Source organism: Harpia harpyja, chromosome 1 (assembly GCF_026419915.1).
Source record: "Harpia harpyja isolate bHarHar1 chromosome 1, bHarHar1 primary haplotype, whole genome shotgun sequence".
Classification (NCBI taxonomy): domain Eukaryota; kingdom Metazoa; phylum Chordata; class Aves; order Accipitriformes; family Accipitridae; genus Harpia; species Harpia harpyja.
The window spans coordinates 74,645,915-74,666,176 of record NC_068940.1 but is presented as its reverse complement, the minus strand read 5'-3'; the positions used below and the strand labels follow the sequence as shown (position 1 = coordinate 74,666,176).

General features: G+C 40.8%; 1 protein-coding gene across 6 annotated transcripts; it reads right to left on the bottom strand.

Moving 5' to 3' along the window:
* Positions 1–337: 337 nt before the first annotated feature.
* Positions 338–19,644, bottom strand: TMEM196 (transmembrane protein 196). 6 transcript variants are annotated; one of them, XM_052800467.1, is made up of 5 exons: positions 19,283–19,644; positions 7,514–7,570; positions 5,438–5,692; positions 3,494–3,567; positions 338–1,192 (listed from the first exon to the last, which is right to left on the bottom strand). In XM_052800467.1, the coding sequence occupies exons 1-5, from the start codon at positions 19,460–19,462 to the stop codon at positions 1,186–1,188; spliced, it is 573 nt and encodes a 190-aa protein (XP_052656427.1). In that variant the 5' UTR covers positions 19,463–19,644; the 3' UTR covers positions 338–1,185. The 6 variants fall into 6 exon arrangements, with proteins under 6 accessions (XP_052656427.1, XP_052656434.1, XP_052656443.1 ...); XM_052800474.1 differs by having other exon boundaries at positions 19,289–19,644; XM_052800483.1 differs by having other exon boundaries at positions 19,301–19,644.
* Between the last annotated feature and the right edge of the window lie 618 nt (positions 19,645–20,262).

Here is a 20,262-nt window from a genome sequence, read left to right as displayed (position 1 = left end):
TTAATATTATGCTGTATATGTTCTGTTACAGATTACATCTTACATTTTTCATGGCTATATGAGCCAGTAGGTCTTATAATAAAGTTTGGGGTCAGTTAAAACTGCTGCCTTAACATACACACTGCTTTAACAGACCCCAAACTATTGTGGGTGTGCAGAATTCCCAGCATGTTCTGGCCTTGATCATGCCTCTGTTCAACATTCATTTTTCTCCTTTCTGAGCTTGCTTCACCCCTTTAAGAACCTTTCAATGTGTTGTGCAAAACTGCAAGCGTGATGGTTCAGCTTTGCAAGATCTTTCTAACAAGAAAAAACTCCAAAATATCTCTCTAAAATCTCTGGTTCAGATTGAATTTTATTTGTCATCTTTTATGAACAAATTACGAAATATACTTCATTCACAAATTGGAAATATTTACAATTTCTTTACAACAAGGCATTGTTGAGGTTTTGATTTATGGCGTTCTTAGAGCATTCTGTCTTTCAAAACAAAGACATTGGTGTTGTTTTCAGCACACTGTTCATTTACACTCTGAATGTGAAATGGGAGCCTTTTGGAAGAGTAATTTGCACTCGCTTTTGATGCAATCTACTGGGAAAACTGAGGCTGGATGCATTCGCAGTGTGGGGAGGGGGACTGTGCAGATGCATTGCTGGTACCATGCCACATGACCTGAAGCCATCATATTACACCAGATGCTGCTAAGTAGGGAGGAGAAAAAAATTCCCCTCAGCCATCCCTCCTCTGCCCTCTTCTCTTCTCTTTAGGAATCCTGTGACCAGGCTAAATGTGGTCCAGTTTAATTATTTTTTTCTGGTTTTTGCATCTTCATGAGAAGAAGAGTCTTGAGAAGTCTATTTCAAATACTATTACAATTCTGAAAAGTTATTCAGACAAAAAACCAAAAGAGAGTAGCCAGGAAGTGAATAAATATTGTATATCCGCAAAATGTTTAGAAGACAAGTTTTGAACATGTTTCTAGAAGGGAAATGCAACTGTGCTGTTCTGCAGTTGTGACATTTGAGCCATAAAAGCTAAGATAGTTCCATTTTCTCAGTTTCTTGGAGTCTACTTTTTTTCCTGAAGAAAATTCTAAAACCTCTTCTTTCCATGACTTTTTAAAATCTCTTAATATACACTTCCATTATAAATCAGGTGTGGGCCACCATTGCTTAGGTTGTCTGTCATTTCCTAGAACAAGAATAGAAAACACTGATTAAAATTACAATTATTTTATGGTATTTGAAATTCAGTTAAGTAAGGTTGTAATAAAAATTTAACAAACTCTGAATTTCAAACATTCAGAAAAACTTTACGTTTTTTATTTGGCTTGATAAACCTCACTAAAAAAAAAGAAATCACATTTCTTCCTACATAAATTAAGTACATTTGAAAGCTGATAGACTCATTGATACTGATTGAGTTGGACATTACTCTCAGACAACATATATAGCATTGATGGCATCTATGCCAGTTTTGTGACATTGTCCTTTGAAAGTGCATCAACTCAAGCTTGTGTGGTAATCTACAAAGGAACAAGATGGTAATTAAATCTTTGTTTCCATTCAAACCTTTTTCTGTGCTGACATGCTACAAACAGATGCCATTTGATGCTAGCTGGGATAGACATTTGGGAAGTAGGCCTAGATCCAAACAGAATGTAAGGGTTTTGACTGCTTGCCTTGGGATGGGACTGATTTTGGTTTTCCCTTAATATGCCAGACTACAGTTTGTAGCAGTTCAGCAATTGCTACTCAAGTGGCAGATGAGTCATCCTGGAGTAAACTGACCTGATCATGAGTCAGAATCCTAAAGTACCTAAACCAAGATTTGTTTGGAGTTAGATTTTCTAATTCTCAAATTGCAGTCCAAACTATACCTACTTAGCAGCTGTCTAAACCTGGAGATGGCTACATTAATTAAGCCGTTCTCTGACCTTCAAGGCTGAAAAGCCACATAGAGTTTATGCTCAGAATGGCCTTATTCTGAGCAGTCCTAGGCCTATTTCATACCAAATTGAATCCAGATGCAGAAGTGAAGTGACCTGCTGCTTATGTCCAATCCCAGATCCCAGAGAACATCCAGCTATGCCAAGAGGAATGGGCACAGATAAAAATGCAGTTTGGGCTATTCTTTTTAAAATTCAGGTAGAGGTGCCACTGTTAGGCTAGTTCTAAAATATTTGCAGAAGAACCAGAAGCTCTTCTCTGCATGGAAAGATTAAATTCACCTCTTCTACCCCCTAGTTACACTTTGGAGAAAATGTGGAAGGAAAGGGATTTGTTTGTCCCCCTTCTTGTGGAAATTTCTATGAAGAAAGTAAAGCAAGATTCATTGGGCTAAACAGACAAAGACAGAAAGAGTGAGCCTGACTTTATAACATAGTAGCTGACATTCTTGGTAAAGAGAAGAAAATTCTGGGACCTGGTCTTTATTCCTAGTCTGACTCTTTCTCTCTCTTCTTTTAATCCACAATATTTGATTTATAAATAGTTTGCGAGGCAAAAAAACAGAACTCAGAGTGCCTCCTCTCTCAGGTGTTACAAGCTACATTTTAAAGTAGATCACAAGACAATTGTTCCCTGCACAGTTTTTCAAAGAAAGGATATCCTATTTCTCTCTACAAAGTAAACTTAGAGCCACCAAACCAAGTAGCCTTGCCAATTAACACTCCTGAATCGATCGTGAGCTTCAGAGAAAATAAGGTGTGTAAACTTACTGAATTTTGAGCATTTTCTACTACCCAGCTCTCCATTTGGCAGGTGATGGTGTTGGATGCTTTTATATGGTGCCTTATTCTCCTCATATACTGAGGAGGAACAGTCATGCCTAACACTGGACTCTGGATCCCAGTTTGGGGGTTGTCTGCTCTGAAACAAAGCACTACATTTTGCCTGTTTGTAGGTGCCTAAACCCTTTGTTGGATCTACGCTGAAGATATCAGTCAGCTGGGAAAGGGACCAAGAATACTAAAGACATTTAATATTAACTATCAGTCAGCCACAGGTAATGATCTGTCAGAAGGCTACTCATGAGTGAGTGTAAATTTCCTTTTGTCAGCTTTATCACTTGAATCACTGCAGACATCAGCTATTAGAATATCATCATAGTTTCAGAAAATATTGAAAACCATTTATTTTCCCCAATATTTCTATTTTCAAAAATAAAAGTATTAATAAATTAAAAAATGTTGCTGAATTCAAGAAATGAAGGAGCACACAGATTAGAAGCAGAGTGAGTCAATGGTGGAAACATCCAAATAGGAGCATTTGGATGTCTATAACTAGGGTGAATATTTTAAATACTCAACTTACTTCCAGATTGCAGCGTTCACCACGTAGAATTATGTCACTACCTGGAAGCACCATTCCTGACTCAGAGTGACATCACAGCATCAGCCAACTTTCATTAGCTGAAACTATGACTTCCTCTTAGAGGTGGCCCTTCCTGAAGTGACATAACAACATGGTAGCTCCCTAGTGTTCAGCGTACCTTGGAGGTAACTCTGGTGTCGGGGGAACCACCGGGCAGCTGGGCAGGTCGGTTATTTCAATACCCCTCAATCTCTAATATAAATATAACAATTATACAATAAATATAGCACAAAAATGCACATGCAGTACATGTCTATATTACTGTATATCAGTATAAATATACAAAATAGTCTTATATATGAAACACTTTAAAGCTATTTTCTAAATCAGGGCCTAATTTAATGTAAGTTTTTCAGTGGCCTTCATTATTTTTGAGGGGCATGCCTTGAGCTAATGTACTCAAACCTACCAGCAGCAGGCAGTCCACAGGCTGTAGGTCTAAGAAGTCCCAGATCAGACCATCTATGCATGCATACTTGATTCTACAACACACATACAGGGAGTCCACCATCGGTGGGGCACATCCCACATTCGCTGACCATGTGCAATAGGGTTGCTCTGCACATGCATCATGGCCCCTCACCCAAGATAAGTGGGCATCTGACAGTCCTCACTGCTAAGTCTCTAAAAGCTCAGTAGGTCAACAGGCCAGGAAAGGAGGCAGTGAACTACTGCTATACATGGTCACTTTCAGCCCAAACCAATTGATAGGGTTGGCAGGTGTTTGTATTTTGAAAGGTTTTCCTTCCCAGGCCATCTCTTCTTCTCTCAAATGGGCTTCATCTTTGTCCTTGATGAGGCAAGAGCCTCTTTGACAGGCAAGATCTAGCCTACCATCTGCAAGACCATGCTCATACTTGCCTACATAGCTCATCAGAATTCTGCTTCATTTTAAAATGAGAGGGAGAAATGTATCTCTTCTCTTGATTTTATCACCCTGCTTCATGTTACTGTTGTAACCTGTACTATTTAACTTTTTAAAACACATTTCAAACATAGTCTAAGGTGAATTCAGTCTATATTTCTACTTGGAGTCTCATCTCAGTTAAGAAACTAAAGAATAGTGACAAGTAATTTTTACTTAATGGACAATTAACTGCTATATCATGTTTTGTCAGGGAATCTGAAAACATTCTACAGTCTGAGTGAATTAATCCCCGCTCTGCTGTTCAGAGGTCTCAGTAGATATGGTACACACTGTTGAACTTTTACAGTTGTAATGCAAACTTGCACATGGAGCTTTAGATGGGCAGTCCACTTGACTTTTGTTCCTTTCTCTACTCATTTCTCAAATGAAAGACATTGGGTATGAAGTCCAAATGTAAAGCGCAGGATGTCAGTGAACATTTTACTCCTCAAATGTTAATCAGATCTGTAAATCCCATGCTGATTTCAAGAATTCTATTCAATTAATTCTTTTGGCCCTATGTGCTCAACTGCAGGAGCTTAAGTTTCGGCACCTAAACATAGACCTAGATGCCTTGTTAAGCTTCCTTTTAACAGAGAAAGGCAGTAAATGCTCAGTGCTGCAGCAAATCAGACCAGTTTCATTTAGGTGTCTAAATATGGCCTTAGGTGCTTAGGTTTAGTCATCTAGGTTTGTGAACTGTGGCTTTTGTGTTTAAATAACCTACTTTATAAGCTGAGTACTTGGGAGAGGAAGAAATTGATTAAATCCTGGAAGCATGCAATGATGTGGTTACAGAAAGCATTCTGTGCCTTTTCATAGTACAATACATGATAATCCATATTAATAAGGCTTCCATTTATTTATGAAGTGCTATATTTAGCAGCTAAGCCCTTGAATAGCTATACAATGGAATTATGTTGAAAATGGATGTACTTCACTGAAATGGATGTACTGCAAATATACAGTACCTAAAAATAGCTCAATATAATGCAACATAATAAAGCGTACACAGAATGGCAGCATTTCATTTCCCAGAAGCTCTTTCTCATATAAAACTGAAAACTGAATACATCTCTTGCCAACTGTAAACATTAACACATACAGTAGCATTTTAGGAGAAGCAGAGCAAATAAGGGAGGACACACAACTCACTTTTTCTGCCATTTCATGGGAGTGATGCAATGAATGTTCTCTTTCTGAGAACATTCGCCTTTGTTCATAGCTGGCTAGCCGACAAGTGAGCCATGAAGAAAGGGTGCAACCACCAATTCCAATGCATGCAAGAGACATGGAGGCAAGATGCAAAGAATAGAGGGCAGACGACTTCTTTGTCAGAGCACGAAGAAATTGAAAATTTAAGATTCCTCCGATTAGTCCACAGATGCAACAGGCAGAAAAAAGTATCATCTGTCAGGAAAGACAAGAGAGGTTATGTCAGAGTAACATTTTTCAGAGACAGATTCATTCATATAAAACATGACACTAACCATAGTTCAATGCTTCCATAGCATCATGGAATTCAAAACACTGCACAGACACTAATTTTTAACTCTCTCAGCTCCCACAGAGCTCCAAGGGAATACAATACCTTCTGGTGTACAAGAGTTAAGACTGATGTTGCATGTAAGATCAAGTTGGGTAGAATGAGTTGGTCATGTTAAAAGCTAGTCAATGGAAGAACTACTAGGACACAAATCTGATTTGCAGCATTTTACTTAAAACAGTAACATGACAGTATATGTTGTAATTTTCTATTGTGCAGTTTCTCACCACTCCTCAGGAGTGAATGCCTCATATTTGCAGTGAACCTCTCTTGCTTTGTGTGCCCTCTGACTCTGTCTCCTGTTCAATTCTAGTTTGTTCAGTCAGACAGCAGTTTGGAGGCATTCTACAGCTTTTGTGGGGACTTCGAAAGTGTTCAAGGTGAATGTGCTGGACAAAGAAGCAAGAGAAACAACAAAGAAATCTGTGATGCAGCTCTACAGGTCAGTGTGGTGACTATGTGTTTGTTTGTTTGTTTGTTTTTAACTTGGTTAAAATATTTCTGGGAACGTTAGAAGGATGTGAAACAGGCTGCAATTAATGAGACATTTAAAGACCTCTTATCAGTTTAATCACAAAGATGCCACCCCGATTCAGGATGTCCTTGAGCCACAAATGTCTCGGGGGCAAAAGACATTATTATGAAGACACTGCTAAATTATTGTCTTATTCACTTCCCTTGATACTGCTGGTCTGTCAGATGTTGACCTAGATGGGCCTTTGATGTTACTTAATACGGCTTTGCATATGTACTTATCTACTGTGGTAAAAACAATTTATGTAGCCTTACAGACCACTTCTGTACACATGATGAGAATTTCATCATCAGGAACGTGGCATTCAGGCTATATGATCTAGTCCACTGGGAACTGACTGTTCTATGAGACCACCAGAACAGACAACTTTTAGAAACTGATTATGGTCCATATGCTTTAAGAAATGAGACTGTAATTGTAACAGGGTTTAGGATAACTCATTGATATTCAACAATAATCTGAGAGAGATCTTGAGTCCCTTCACACTTATGTGACTTCCATCTGTATATGGCAGAATAATCAAGCTGACAGAAAATTAAGCCAGACATTATCACTTACAATTGGATCATGTCTTGAACATGAAGTTCTGCTATGACTTGAGTAGTAATAACACCATTTTGCTGAAGTCAGAAAAATGGCTGTACTTCTGATTCTTAGAAGAGACAGAAAACATCCGCCATCACTTTAAAACTGGCTTATACATGATTCTGATTGCGAAAAGAACTTATTGAAACAGTGAACAGCTATGATATCTAGGATCAAACTTGGTCAGCAGCCTCATTGACGTGGCAGCCCAGTGTTTGTTTTTGAAAGAGAGAAGACACAATCCAGTGACATTATTGGGGAACTTTTTATTGACTTGGCATAAATTTGTGTCAAGAGGTTTTCCATCCAAATTTATCCAGGCAGGGATGAATAGGGATGCATGGCTTAAATAGATATGACCTAAAAGTAGGCCATTTCAGAACTGCCTTGTTTTACTTGATTAACCCAAAGTGCTGATTGCTTTTTTGGACTGCTGACTTGCAATAATTTTTACTGATTTTTTATCAGAAACACTTGGACACAGAAAGACCCCAGTAAGGAGTTTAAGTTAGATAAGTATGCCTTTCCAATACTTATGTATTATATATGCAGTGGAAAAACTTACAACAAGTCCAGATTTCTTTTTGGCGCACAATATTCCACATATGCCACACAGCAGAAACTGCAAAGAAAAAAACCCCCACAATTATTTCATCATTTAAGGTCTCAAGTTTAAATCCTGCTGTGTTGCTGTAGTTGTGACCACAACAGTAGGTTAGGCAATGGTTACAATTGTCATCATTTTTATCAGACCTTATCTTTCAGGAAGTTATAACTCAACCATAAGCACACTTATCCAAGAAGAAGAAACTGGAATGAGAGGTCAGACTGAGGATGACTACTGATAAAAAAAAGAAAAAAAAAAATCCTACTTTTAAGCTGCTTGGGTAAACAAAACATTAAGCATAGCTTGGGTAAACAAAACATGAAAAAAAAGCCCTAATGTTGCAAGCAAAAGAGGCCTTTTTACTCTTTACTTTTTTTCCTCAGAAAAATTTAGCAAGGTAGTAGTCAGTGGTCCAAATCATCTACTTTCAAGCATAGCTGAGGTACTTAATGCCCTGATTCTACTCTCTGAACCACTGAGGGATCATACATGGATTGTTGTCCTCAAGACAGTGGAACTCTGGGCAAGAATGCAATTCAGTCACCTCCGTGGGTGCAGGTGTAAATACAAGTACATCTGTCGGTGTGGCTACACTGAGCATGCAGGAAAATCTGTTTCAGATTCTAGATAGCCCACTTTGCAAGAGATAACATGAAGGTATCTGTACTTTTTTCATTTAGTTCCCTTTCACAAACTGATCTGCTAATTGTCACATCATGCATTAGGTAACAACTAATTAACAACACCAGGAACACCTCCTACCAGCTGATATGAATAGATGTTGATGCTTTTTAGTGATCTGCATCAAAGACTGATGACGTTCTCTGATGTCTCTCTTTCTCCTACAAAAAAGTTGAACCAGGGAAACGGTGAATAGTCCCTGAGGGAGCAGGCATGGTGGGAACTACAAGAGTTGTATGAAAGCAATAGAGCCTTCTCCAGGTGTTTGTAATACTATCAAAAGATTTCTTTGATACCTCCGATACCTCATAAACTCCTTTATTAAGAAATCTATGCTGCTTATTTTCAGTAAAGCTAACCCTACACCCCTATTGGGAAGTAATTCAGTAGTTTTAAAACTGGATTTTTCCACATCCTTTTTGCACTGAGATGGTATTCCTAGCAAAAGGCTTTGCTTGACCTTGATTTAGGATTAAATCACAGAACAGACATGGCTGTTACATAAGAAATGGGAAAAAAGACCCAAACCAAACAAAAAGCCCACCCTAGTTTCTATACAGCATTCAGGGTCCGTGTAACATATTTAATGTACATCTCATTTACCCTCCAAAATTTTGCAGCTTCAGTATTAGTTGAGGAGGTGCTTTAATACATAGTTTATCTCCCTCCAACTAAAGCAGGTCATGCATATAGCTAAGCATAAGCCTTGAGATGTATTTTTATTCTGAGTTAGGACCATTGAATCAGTTCCCCGCAATGAATATGGTTAAATTTTGTATATTATTAACCTCTACACTAAGCATGGGATGTGGACTTAATACCAATCTGATTATGGAAAGAGCTGGGTCACGTAGACCATGGAGCTGAATGTCTCATGACATACTAAGACATACAACTGGTAATTGCTACTAGAGCTCACCCATTGGAATAACAATCAAAAACCCAATGGGTAGGGCTCCTTCTGCCCCTTTCCCACAGGCAGAGGAGATTGCAGCTCAGAAGTCACACACCTGCCTTTTAAGTTTTCACTCAGGCTTTCTGTGAAGTTTTGGAATTTCACTCCCAGTCCTGTCATTGCAGATTGCCTTCAGCTGAAGGCATGCTTCAGATCTTCACATGTAGTGTTTTGTATTTCTCAAAATTAATGCAGAAACCTCAAAAAAAGAATCACTGTAATTAAGTTCTATTCAGTCAGATTTGATAAAGCAGATTAATAATATAATTTCTCTCTGTAATGTTTGAATAGAATTGAAAGGAAAATTTTGTATAAAGAAAAATTCATGAGTTCTGGAAAGCTTACAGAAAGAATCTGGAAGATACCATCAAAGATAGTTTCAACTTGTAACAAGTGTATGTTAGCTAGTTTAAAAAGCTGGGGGTTTGATAATATACCTTCAAAGCTGAAAGAATAGGTCACCCATTTTTTCAAGAATGCTCTAATTCTGCTCCTATTAGAGTCAATGGATTTTTTTACCATTGATTTCAATTGATGAGGAGTTTCTATTTCCATTGTACAGTCTTTGCTAGCCAGAAGGGAATGCAATGAACAAGTTATTTTAACCTTGCAAATGACCAAAGGAGCAACAAGTAAATTACAGATTCACTCAGCATTAGAACCTACCAGTTTGGGCAGTTCTGCTGTTCTTTACTGTTTTTCAAGGACAGGACACACACCCTTCCAAACTACATTTATGTACTGCCATATACATATATATTACCTAATGTATTTCCCAGTTGAAATCCAAAGAATAGTGAATGAGCTATCAGCCATCCCTAAGGTACTGGCCCCTCAAAAACAAGGGGTGACTACTGTATTCCATAGTTGTTAAAGTATCTGAGGGACTACCTGGAGTAAAGACCTGGATGCAGGAGATGAATGTACATTAAGTAAGTTTGCCGATGATACTAAACTAGGAGGAGCTGTGGACTCCCTTGAGGGTAGAGAGGCCTTACAGAAAGATCTAGATAGACTAGAGAGCTGGGCAATCACCAGTGATATGAAATGTAACAAGAGCAAGTGCCGGATTCTGCACCTAGGACGAGGTAATCCTGGTTATACATACTGGGGGGACAAGAGGCTGGAGAGCAGCCCCACGGAAAGAGATCTGGGGGTCTGGCTTGATAGCAAGTTGAATATGAGTCAACAGTGTGCCCTGGCAGCCAAAAGGGCCAACCATGTCCTGGGGTGCATCAAGCACAGCATAGCTAGCCAGTTGTGGGAGGTGATTGTCCCACTCTACACTGCACTAGTGCAGCCCCACCTAAAGTACTGTGTGCAGTTTTGGGTGCCTCAATATAAGGACATCAAACTGTTAGAGTGTGTCCAGAGGAAGGTGACCAAGGTGGTGAAAGGTCTCGAGGGCAAGACATACAAGGAGTGGCTGAGGTCACTTGGTTTGTTCAGCTTGGAGAAGAGAAGGCTGAGGGGTAACCTCATCGCAGCCTACAACTTCCTCAAGGAGGGCAGTGGAGGGGGAGGTGCAGATCTCCTCTCTCAGGTGACCAGCGATAGGACACATGGAAATGGTATGAAGCTGCGTCAGGGGAAGTTCAGATTAGACATTAGGAAAAGATTCTTCCCCAAGAGGGTGGTCGGTCACTGGAACAGCCTCCCCAGGGAAGTGGTCATAGCACCAAGCCTGTCAGAGTTCAAGGAGCATCTGGACGATGCTCTTAGTCATATGGTTTATTTTTAAGTAGTCCTGCGAGGAGCAGGGAGTTGGACTCAATGATCCTTATGGGCTCCTTCCAACTTGAGATAGTCTATGATTCTATGATAATATTGTGTTGTGTCAGGGTCTGTATGTGTACTCTGTATGTATTTTCTCTCTCTGTACATCTACAATATTTATACATATATGCAAGGAATAAGGTGTCCTGTAGTTAAAGAACTCAACAGAAAACTAACTGAAATTATTCTATTCTGTTCTATTCTATTCTATTCTAACTCGGAGGAGTTGGGTATTCCTGGTTCTTCCGTGTTAGCTTGAGAAGGTCATGCCAAAGTTTTATAATCTGTGTGACTATGAGACAAACAAGTGGTGAAGCTGAATGCACTAGTGTGCCTGAACATGTTAAAAACCTTGGAAGAAAAGTACTTGGACAGTAGCAAAGGATTGATATTATTTGGGTGGTTTTTTTAGATGTCAGTGTGTTACATTCACAGAGAAAAGGCTTGCCCAAAACCCAGTATGGTTATTTATTTATGACAGCAGGCATTTTGCTATTAAAACTAATGGATGAATTTGAGCCACAGTGTCAGGCAATTAAACCTCGTGCAAAGCTTTGAAAATGATCAGCCAAGTTTACCACTCTCTTCTGAGGCAACAGAGGCTTCTGAGTCACTGGAAGCAGTGGAAACCTGCTTTACAGAGAGAATATTAACAATACCTGGGGCTCAGGAACACTGCTCATGCAGAGTTGCCTTAGCCAGGCTTCTCAATCTGGAGATCTCTAGAAAGGTTAGGAAGTTAGTGGGACATTATGTGATTGATTCTGATCATTGCTTTTTTGATAGAATAGCTAGGGACTCGGGAATTTTTTTCGTTGATGCTATAGTAATTTCCTGTAAAATTTTTGATGTCTCAGTGTTGTGATCAGCAGTAGCGAAAAGTAGATGGGAGAAACTACACTAGCTCTTTGTACCAGAAAAAGGATGTGAGTACAAATCAGACTCAAAAGGAATTTCCTATGTTTGTTCCTGTTTGTCTTTTAATTTTGAACTATTCTATTTTATCATACTGCCAACTGGAATACAGCCACCAGGGGCTCTGTTGTCTGGCCACTCTCTGCCTATTTTTGGCTACCCCGAAAGACTTCATCTTCATGTCACTATGTCATACCAGTTAAACTTGGCTTGTAACTGTTGAGCTACTCTGGACTAGTTTACTCATGACTAACTAATACTGTCATGGTGAGGACTTGCTCCTTTCTACTTGATCATTGATTATCCTCAGTCGATTTTTACCAACCTCTTGGACTCTTTAAATGTAGTTACATTTTCTAACCATGTCAAACCTGAAGTAAGTTAACGTTAACACACTTTTACACTGAAAATACAATAAATCAGGAGTGGAAAAGAAATGTATCATTGAAGATAAGCTCCTTATAAGGAATGATCAATTGTTGAAGTGTTCACAGTTCATGCCGAGAACAAGGCTAAAACATTTCATGGAGGATAAGCTAAATTAATAAGCCCTCCAAAATGCCCTGGGAGCTAGAGAAGGACCTTCAGCTGGGACTTGTTGAAACAGATGTTTCACTGTTGGACTTTTGTTTTAATTATTATTCATCCGAAAAATCATAAAAGGCTGAACGATCCAAAATCTTACTTAAAAACCTACATAGATCACTACTTCCAACCAATTCCCAGTGCTTCTGGGGTTACTTTTGGTTGCAGACTTATTCATACCTCCTAGTCGAAAGAAAGTCGAAAGAAAGGTACTACAAAGCACGAAAGCTACTTAGCGACTCAGTAGGCTGTGGGTGCCTCAGTCCCCCTCTCAGTGAAGATTTGCCAGGGACCTAGCAGAGTCAGAGTCCCTCTGATAGCACTAGTGTCATTGCAAGGTGATGCAGTAGTGTCTATTTGTCTGTGGAGACTTTGCCATTCACCCTACAGCTGTGCCTGCTTATGTTCAATATGCATATTTGAAAATCTCTCTTTTGGTCTGTTGAACTTTGGAATAAAGAACCAAAGACCTCCCAGAAAAGGAGAATGTTTATTTTGAGCCTGCTTTAATTTACTTTATATTAAATATGGGCTTGAAATGAAACCTCAGATCCAAACACCCAGAAATTTTGGTAAGGAGACTGAAATCTCAATTTAGATTCAAGTTCTGTGGTTTGGATCCATCCCTATTTCATATTTCCTGGAACAAAAGACTTGGCCTCTTTCACTTTCTCCTGGAAAAAGGGGGCTTTCTTACTGGTAGTCTGAAAAAAAAGATTCAGTTTTAGTTGTATCTGCAGAAAGCCAAAGATTTGTTGGTTTCCACCATGCAGAAGAAAAGGAACTATTTTTATTTTATATATTGAAGCTAAGAAACCTTTCTTTCTTCTGTTTTGAGGAGGCAAAACCAATAGTGAGTGTAATTCCATTGAGAAAATGAAAACTATCTATGGAAAAATCTTTCCGGAGAGAGGCTGAAGAAGATAGTGGAGAAAACCTGTTGAATATAAGGACTCCTTGATCCCTAGTTATTGTTTGTGACAAAGAAGCAGCCTAAACTACATACACTCTGTGGAAAGCCCTCCCATATTCTGGGTCATCCATATGTATCTGATGAAATAGAGGAAGGGAAATTATTCCAAATTTGAATACAACACAGTGAAAATGCAAGCATATCATACCTATTCAAATAATCCTCTACTTGGAAGAATAAACCATCAAGACAGAATCAACAGCTTCCCTTCAGTCTACTCTTATCAGGTGGTAAACCACAAAATCTGTTTTACACTAAAACTGTATAAACATGTGACTGCCATAAGAATACCCAGAAATGTGAAATTAGTAATGTCTAGAAAGGACCATTGTATTTAATAATCTCATTGCTTCAACTCCATCCGAATGAGAAAAAAGCTGAAATCCCTAATGGATGAACTGAGCAGACAAGGTGTCTCTAATTGTAACTCTTCTTCAAAGCAGTATTTCAGGACAAGGATTACGTTTTCTTAGTGCAGCCATAAAGGGCACAGAATCCACTCATGAAAACAAAGGCATCAAACTAGAAAAAAATGACAATGGGCAAAAAAAAGCGAGCCTAGGTGGTAGGTTTGCCTGTTACCTCCATAGAGAAACACAATAAACTTTGCAAAAGGGGGATGGAAACTTCTAACGGTGGTGGTGTCCCATGCAAGGGGTTGCGGGGAGAGGAATGTCTAGCTGGCTACAAGTCATCCAGATGCAGAACCAGAAGTAACAGCATTGCCACAACCTAACCCTGTGTCCCACCGAATCTGTCATGCTGAGCAGAGGGGCTTTGCTATTTGAAGTGAGACATAGTGTTAAAATGTGTCTAATCTGAGCTAATACCTTGACCTGGCAGTGTGCTGTTTGGTCATTTCAGCTCAGTTGCTGCTACAATTCCCACTGATTCAAGCCATATTCAAGCAGTTTAAATTCTATCCCAGTCCCTGTGATTAGTGTTTCCATTCATTGGGTTCTAGGCCTGCAGAGATGCTTTAAAAATAGGTAATAGTTTTTAGAAACAGGCAAGGAAATTTAGAAGTGGGTCTCTGAAGTAATAAATTGAAGATTATTCCCTGCAGGTGAACTAAAGTCTTAGCAAAACATTTAAGCATATGTTTAAGTCAGTCTATATTCAACAGATCCTCTTAAATACAATCCAGGATCTACAAGTCCCCTTGGACAGACCATCTTCCAGATTGGTTTATGCTTCTGGACTGTCTGAATGATAAAAAAAACCTACTGAAAGACTTCTCAGCTGGAGTGAATTGTTCTGCTTCCATGCAAGGCAAGAAGCTCCCACGCTTGGTACATCCTCCCTCATCCATAGGTACAGAACATACTTCTGGAGGGTCTGAATGATAAAGAAAACCTACTGAAAGACTTCTCAGCTGTTGTGAATAGTCCTGGTTCCATGCAAGGCAAGAAGATCCCACGTTTCGTACATCCTCCCTCATCTATAGGTACAGAACTCCCTCCAGCTTCCACTGAGCTCACTGACAGTGCTGCGATCCATTTCATCAGGAGCAGGAGCCAGCCAGAAATATGGTCAGTTTGATGAAAATGCAATGCACATGTTAAAATAAAGTAGGATCACATCTGCATTTTGTCTGCATGATAAACAATAATGTGAATTTTTTAGTGTTCTTTTGAAAAAAAAAAAAATAGTTTGACTGTTCTTTCCAAAGGAAACTTGGCAGCAGTAAAAACTAGATGTAAAATCTAATGTTTTAAAATTTTAGGCCACCAACATTGATTTAACAGTCTAAAATGATGTTCTTGCTCTGGGATAGTTCCACACTGACTGACCCTTTTTCTTTTCCTTCAAATCATGGGTAAAAAAAAGTCACTGAAATGAAATATTTCAAGTGCTAACTTGGAGCAAACTTCTGTAGCCAAACTATAAATGCAGATTTTTAATGCGCAGGAAGACTACCACTGTGCTAAAATCACAAATTATGGAAATAATTCTGCCCCTACAGACTGACAGACAGACCAACTAACATCCAGAGAATGTACCTCTCTCAAATACATTTAGATATTTGTCTTTGTAAGGGAAAAAAGTATTAATCTTGAGGGGCATAGCTGTAAGTGAATCATCAGGTATCTCTCTTGCATATGAAGATAGATGGCATATTTGACTAAAGATGTGGCTTTTGTCTCTCATTCTCTCTCTGAGAGGATCTCATTTATAGCAAGAATTTATTCATCACTACAGAATAAATGAGAATTAGAGCCATATACATGTGTGTGTGTGTGTGAATATATAGTCACTACTCATAGTGATGCAACCATTATGTTCTAAATATAGATGGGAAAATATGTGACCATTTAAAAAATATCTGTGAGTACTTTTTGAATTATTATCTTCTGATTTTTTTTTTTGTTTGTGCAAAAGCCTTTGCTATGGATGTTGTCATTCTTGCTATGTTAGTGTTAGTGGTTCAGCATGCTCATTGGTTGAATCATTTCTATAGTAAGTCATATAACTGAACTGGAATGGTGGATTTCAGAAATATATCTCAATTTCTGGAAAAAAGAAATCTGGGTGACACTGAGTACAGCCTGTGGAGTAGATTATACCGACACAGTCACAACAAACAGAAAGAAAATCCAGAAATCAACAACACATTCACCTTAGATTCCTGACTGCCTTTTTTTTTTTTTTTTTTTTTTTAATTTAGCAGGCGTGGATATGATGTAAAATAAACTGGATAGTCATCTGAACATGCTCCAGATAATTTGAGAAGTCAGTCACACCTTCAATTGTTTTCTTTTGGCTACTTTTTAAACAACTCTTACTATCTTAATCCAGCTCAACTCCAATGAGAACAAATTTAGAAACTGTTTTCTCATTTCCATGCATTTTTGATGCAGACATTATCTAGGCTTTCCATTTCTTCATTCTTGTCTACTCCACTTTCCCTGGCTTGCTTATACATAATGCAGGGCATGCAACGATCAGAGCACTTCAGCCCATGCTTAACTTCACTTGTACCTCTAATCCTATGGGTGGGATTCACATGCTTAAAGTTAGGTACGTTAGTAAATTATCTGGCTGAATGGAGACAGTGAACAGTAAGAACAACTCTTTTAAGAAGAAAGCTAATGTGCATCAAATGCAAAGCATCATAGGGAGGCGAGTATAGGAGATAGAATGTGCATGATTTTAAGATGCCCAAATTTTAGGAATTCAGGTTAGGGTTTCCATGGTGATGCTATCTTCATCTACTTCCTTATGAACTTGAGCCTCTGCTGAGTTCCACCCACATAAAAGGATAGAACAGGGTCAAAAGCTTTCAGTATATTTCCAGGTAAATTACAGCAGGAGACATGACACTGTTCAACTTAACTCCAGTGTTTTGCATCCTAATGTGTCAAAGTATTAGTTTTTCCTTTAATGTCCCTTTCTTGTCCTTAATGTTCATTTCTCAAAGGGAAACCTTGATTCAAGAGTGTGAATTGGAAAAAAAGAATAACAAATTTTATGCAAGACATATTCTTTAATACAGGCAACATGAGCTCAGCGTAAGATCCAGTGAGCAGAAAGGCGTCTTATGCCATTTCTGCAGCAGGACAATTCTGAGGATTGTACAAACAAACCTTTCTCCAGTTGTTTTAATTTGGACCTAGTTACCCATGGCCCTAAGCATCCCTGGAGGACGGTAGATCTCTGGCCGCTTTCTTGTCCTGTCTCACCTGCTAGTCCTCTAGTCAGAAGAACACAACCTATGAGACATTTGAACAGCTGGAGTGGTACAGAGAGGGTGCCATAATGGTGACAATTTAGACCAAAGATCTTTAGTTCAAGGCAAAGTAAGTAAGCCTTTATAACTGTGTCACCCCACCCTGCACACCTCTGTGATTTCTGCTTTCCTCTACTACATGAAGCATAAGCTGTTTGCTTCCACTTTACAGTTTCTTTGTGGCCTCTCTCTGCCTACACAACCTGCAGTTGTTTGCTCAGTTCCTAGCAGCTGATGCCTGTCTCTGCTGGCTTTGGTTGTGGGCATCCTTCACCCACTTGTTACATTTTCAAACAAGTCCCTTGGGGTTCCTTTTGGTGCCTCTGCACCCATGTATGGGAAGAATTTCCTATAAACATCTGCAAAATCACTTCATTGTCCTCTGTCTTATTCCTCTCTAAAACTCTACCTACGAACAGCTTGAAATCAGCCAGACTGCTGCTGTGTTAATGCAACCACCTGTTATACCAATCAATTTTGGTCTGTTGTTTCTTTATACTCCCTTACGTCCTTTTATCCTACATCTGTCTCTTGCTTTGATTGTAGGTCCTTTGAGCCAACAAGAAGATCTTAATCTATGGCTAGTACAAACTCTGGGGTAACAGAAATCATAAAAATGAATGAGGCAGTTGTGCAGGAAATGTGCATTGTCATGAAATGGTATCAGCTGTGATAGCATTGTCACAAAATGTAATCACTGCATAAAATACTGATCTCACTGACTGGCCAAAATTCTTTGGCTTCAGTGAAACCCAGGATATTGCCCTCTGTCATTAAATCTTCAGATAGACACATGGTTTTGAGTAATCTTTTTTCTTCATCAGCAATGATCAGAAACCTCCCTCTTTGAAGTGATTTTGATTATATCATTACCTGTTGGCCACTGCCTTATCTTATCTGGTCTTCATTCTCATTTCTCACCTACCTGTTCTGCAGTGCAGAATTATGTGTGTGTTTATATACTGCCAAAAATATTTATGACTGTTGTCAATAATTAAAAATTATTGACAGTGCGAATATTACACAAAGCACTTTGTCAGAATGAATCTATAAATTACAGGAGGTTACACTGATGAATAACCAAGACTGTTTTGCATTTATCATCTTATCTCAAGCAAAGCAAACAATCCTTTTAGAAATACTGCTGTACAATCCAAGCTGGCGAAAACCAGCTTTGGAGTTCAAAAATGCCCACTCATGTTTAGGCTGAATACTCAATATTTCCTACTCTTTGTTTCATAAATATAAATAACCATTTGGAGGAAAATTCTTCCTAGAAACATGCACATCTCAAACTGAAAAAATAAGAAAGGTTTTTGAGAAGTGAGAAATGCTCTGTGATATGAACATGCTGCTTCTATTAACCCATTATTGGTGTTTGATTTTTTTGTTCATTTTACAAGAAGCTCAGGGTGCCCCGATCACGAGAACATATCTTTCCTTTTCCTTCCCATTTCCTCTTTCTCTTTTTCCTCCAAAAGCTCAGAACTCAGCTGTTGTACCCTTGACATTATTTTAAAACACCTTTTGACAGTCTCGTCATAAGGGACAGGGCTGTTCTTTTTTAAAAGCAAAACTCACAGTCAATTTAAAGATTGTAAGCTATGGCCCGTGTGCCACTCGAGGCATCGGGCTTTCCCAGGTGTGAGAATGGGTTTGCAGAAAGTTCAATTGTTCACAGCAAAATTGAAAAATGAAAAGGACCGAGAAAGAAGGGGTCCCCCCCGCAACACACACATACATCTCTTCCCTCCGTGCCTCCCCCTTGCCCCACGAGTATGCCGACTGTACCCCATGCACATTGGAAATGGACCCGGCGAGGCTCTCGACGCAGCATGCACACGCGGAAGGGAAGGGAAGGGAAGGGAAGGGAAGGGAAGGGAAGGGAAGGGAAGGGAAGGGAAGGGAAGGGAAGGGAAGGGAAGGGAAGGGAAGGGAAGGGAAGGGAAGGGAAGGGAAGGGAAGGGAAGGGAAGGGAAGGGAAGGGAAGGGAAGGGAAGGGAAGGGAAGGGAAGGGAAGGGAAGGGAAGGGAAGGGAAGGGAAGGGGATGCCTTCGCACGGTCTGATCATCACCATAAAGAGTTAAAGAGAGAGTGAAATGGCTAACGTACACACACCCCGCTCCATACCGGAGAAGAGTCTCCCAGCTGAGGTTTATGCTCTGTGAGGACCAGGCTGAAACTGACCGCCCCCACGGCCACGCTGGACACCCCTAACCCTATCTCCAGCACGGAGAGCACCAGGAGGCTCCCGATGATCTGGCTGCTGGTGCACATCCTCCCCTCGGTCATCCTTCCTTCCCGCTCAGCCGGGGAAACCGCGCATCCTCCTTCTCCTCCGGCGCTCCCGCGGCCCTAAGTCGCCCCCAAACTTTTCTTCCTTCGCCGGCAGCCGGGGCGGAGCGCCGCATCCGCGGCCGGCGGGCGCTGCCCAGGGGCGGCGGGGCGGCCCCGGCGCCGCCGGGCCCCGCGCAACGCCGCGCAGCGCCGCGCCGCGCCGCGCAGCGCCGCGCCGCGCCGCGCCGGCAGCGAGCGCGGCCCCGGCGCCGCGGAGCTCTCCAAGGTGCCGGCCCGGCGGCGGGGACAGGGCGCCGCTGCCGGCCGGCTGGGCAGCGCGGCGGTCGGTATGCAGCAGCACGCTCCTCAGGGGCTGCGCCTCCGCCGGAAAAGTCGACCTTGTCTGATCGCCTCCTGCGCTCTCATTGAAATGACCTCACTGGGATTTTTTTTTTCCTTTTTTTATCCCCCCCCCCCCCCCCCTTATTTGTCGTGTCCTTCCCCCCCCCCCCCCCCCCCGTCTCTTCCTGGGGGGGAGAGGAGTGTGGCGAGCCCACCCCGGCTATATTTATGTATGAATGTAGACCCAATGCACAGGCGAGGCGCTACGGCAGCCCCGCCCCAGGGCCACAAGGCACGGCACCTTCCCCCGGTCCTCCCCCCGGCACCCCGGCTCGCACACCTCCTCCGTCCCGCGCCCGACCGGGCCGGCGGCAGGACGCGGAGAGCCCTGGCGATGCCAGCCGCGGGCTGCCGCCGCCCAACGCTTCCCTAAAAGGCGAGCCCCCTTGATGGGGTGTGCGCAGGCCTCTTCT

Bases quoted from the DNA above. Each gene is read 5' to 3' on its own strand.
- TMEM196 (XM_052800467.1), bottom strand. From the start codon at position 19,462: ATGACCGAGGGGAGGATGTGCACCAGCAGCCAGATCATCGGGAGCCTC. The intron at 7,571-19,282 runs GTACGTTAGCCA...TTTTCTTTGCAG, and splicing joins CGGTATGGAGCGGGGTGTGT to TTTCTGCTGTGTGGCATATG. The intron at 5,693-7,513 runs GTAAGTTTTTCC...CTTTCCTGACAG, and splicing joins AAAAGAAATCTGGACTTGTT to ATGATACTTTTTTCTGCCTG.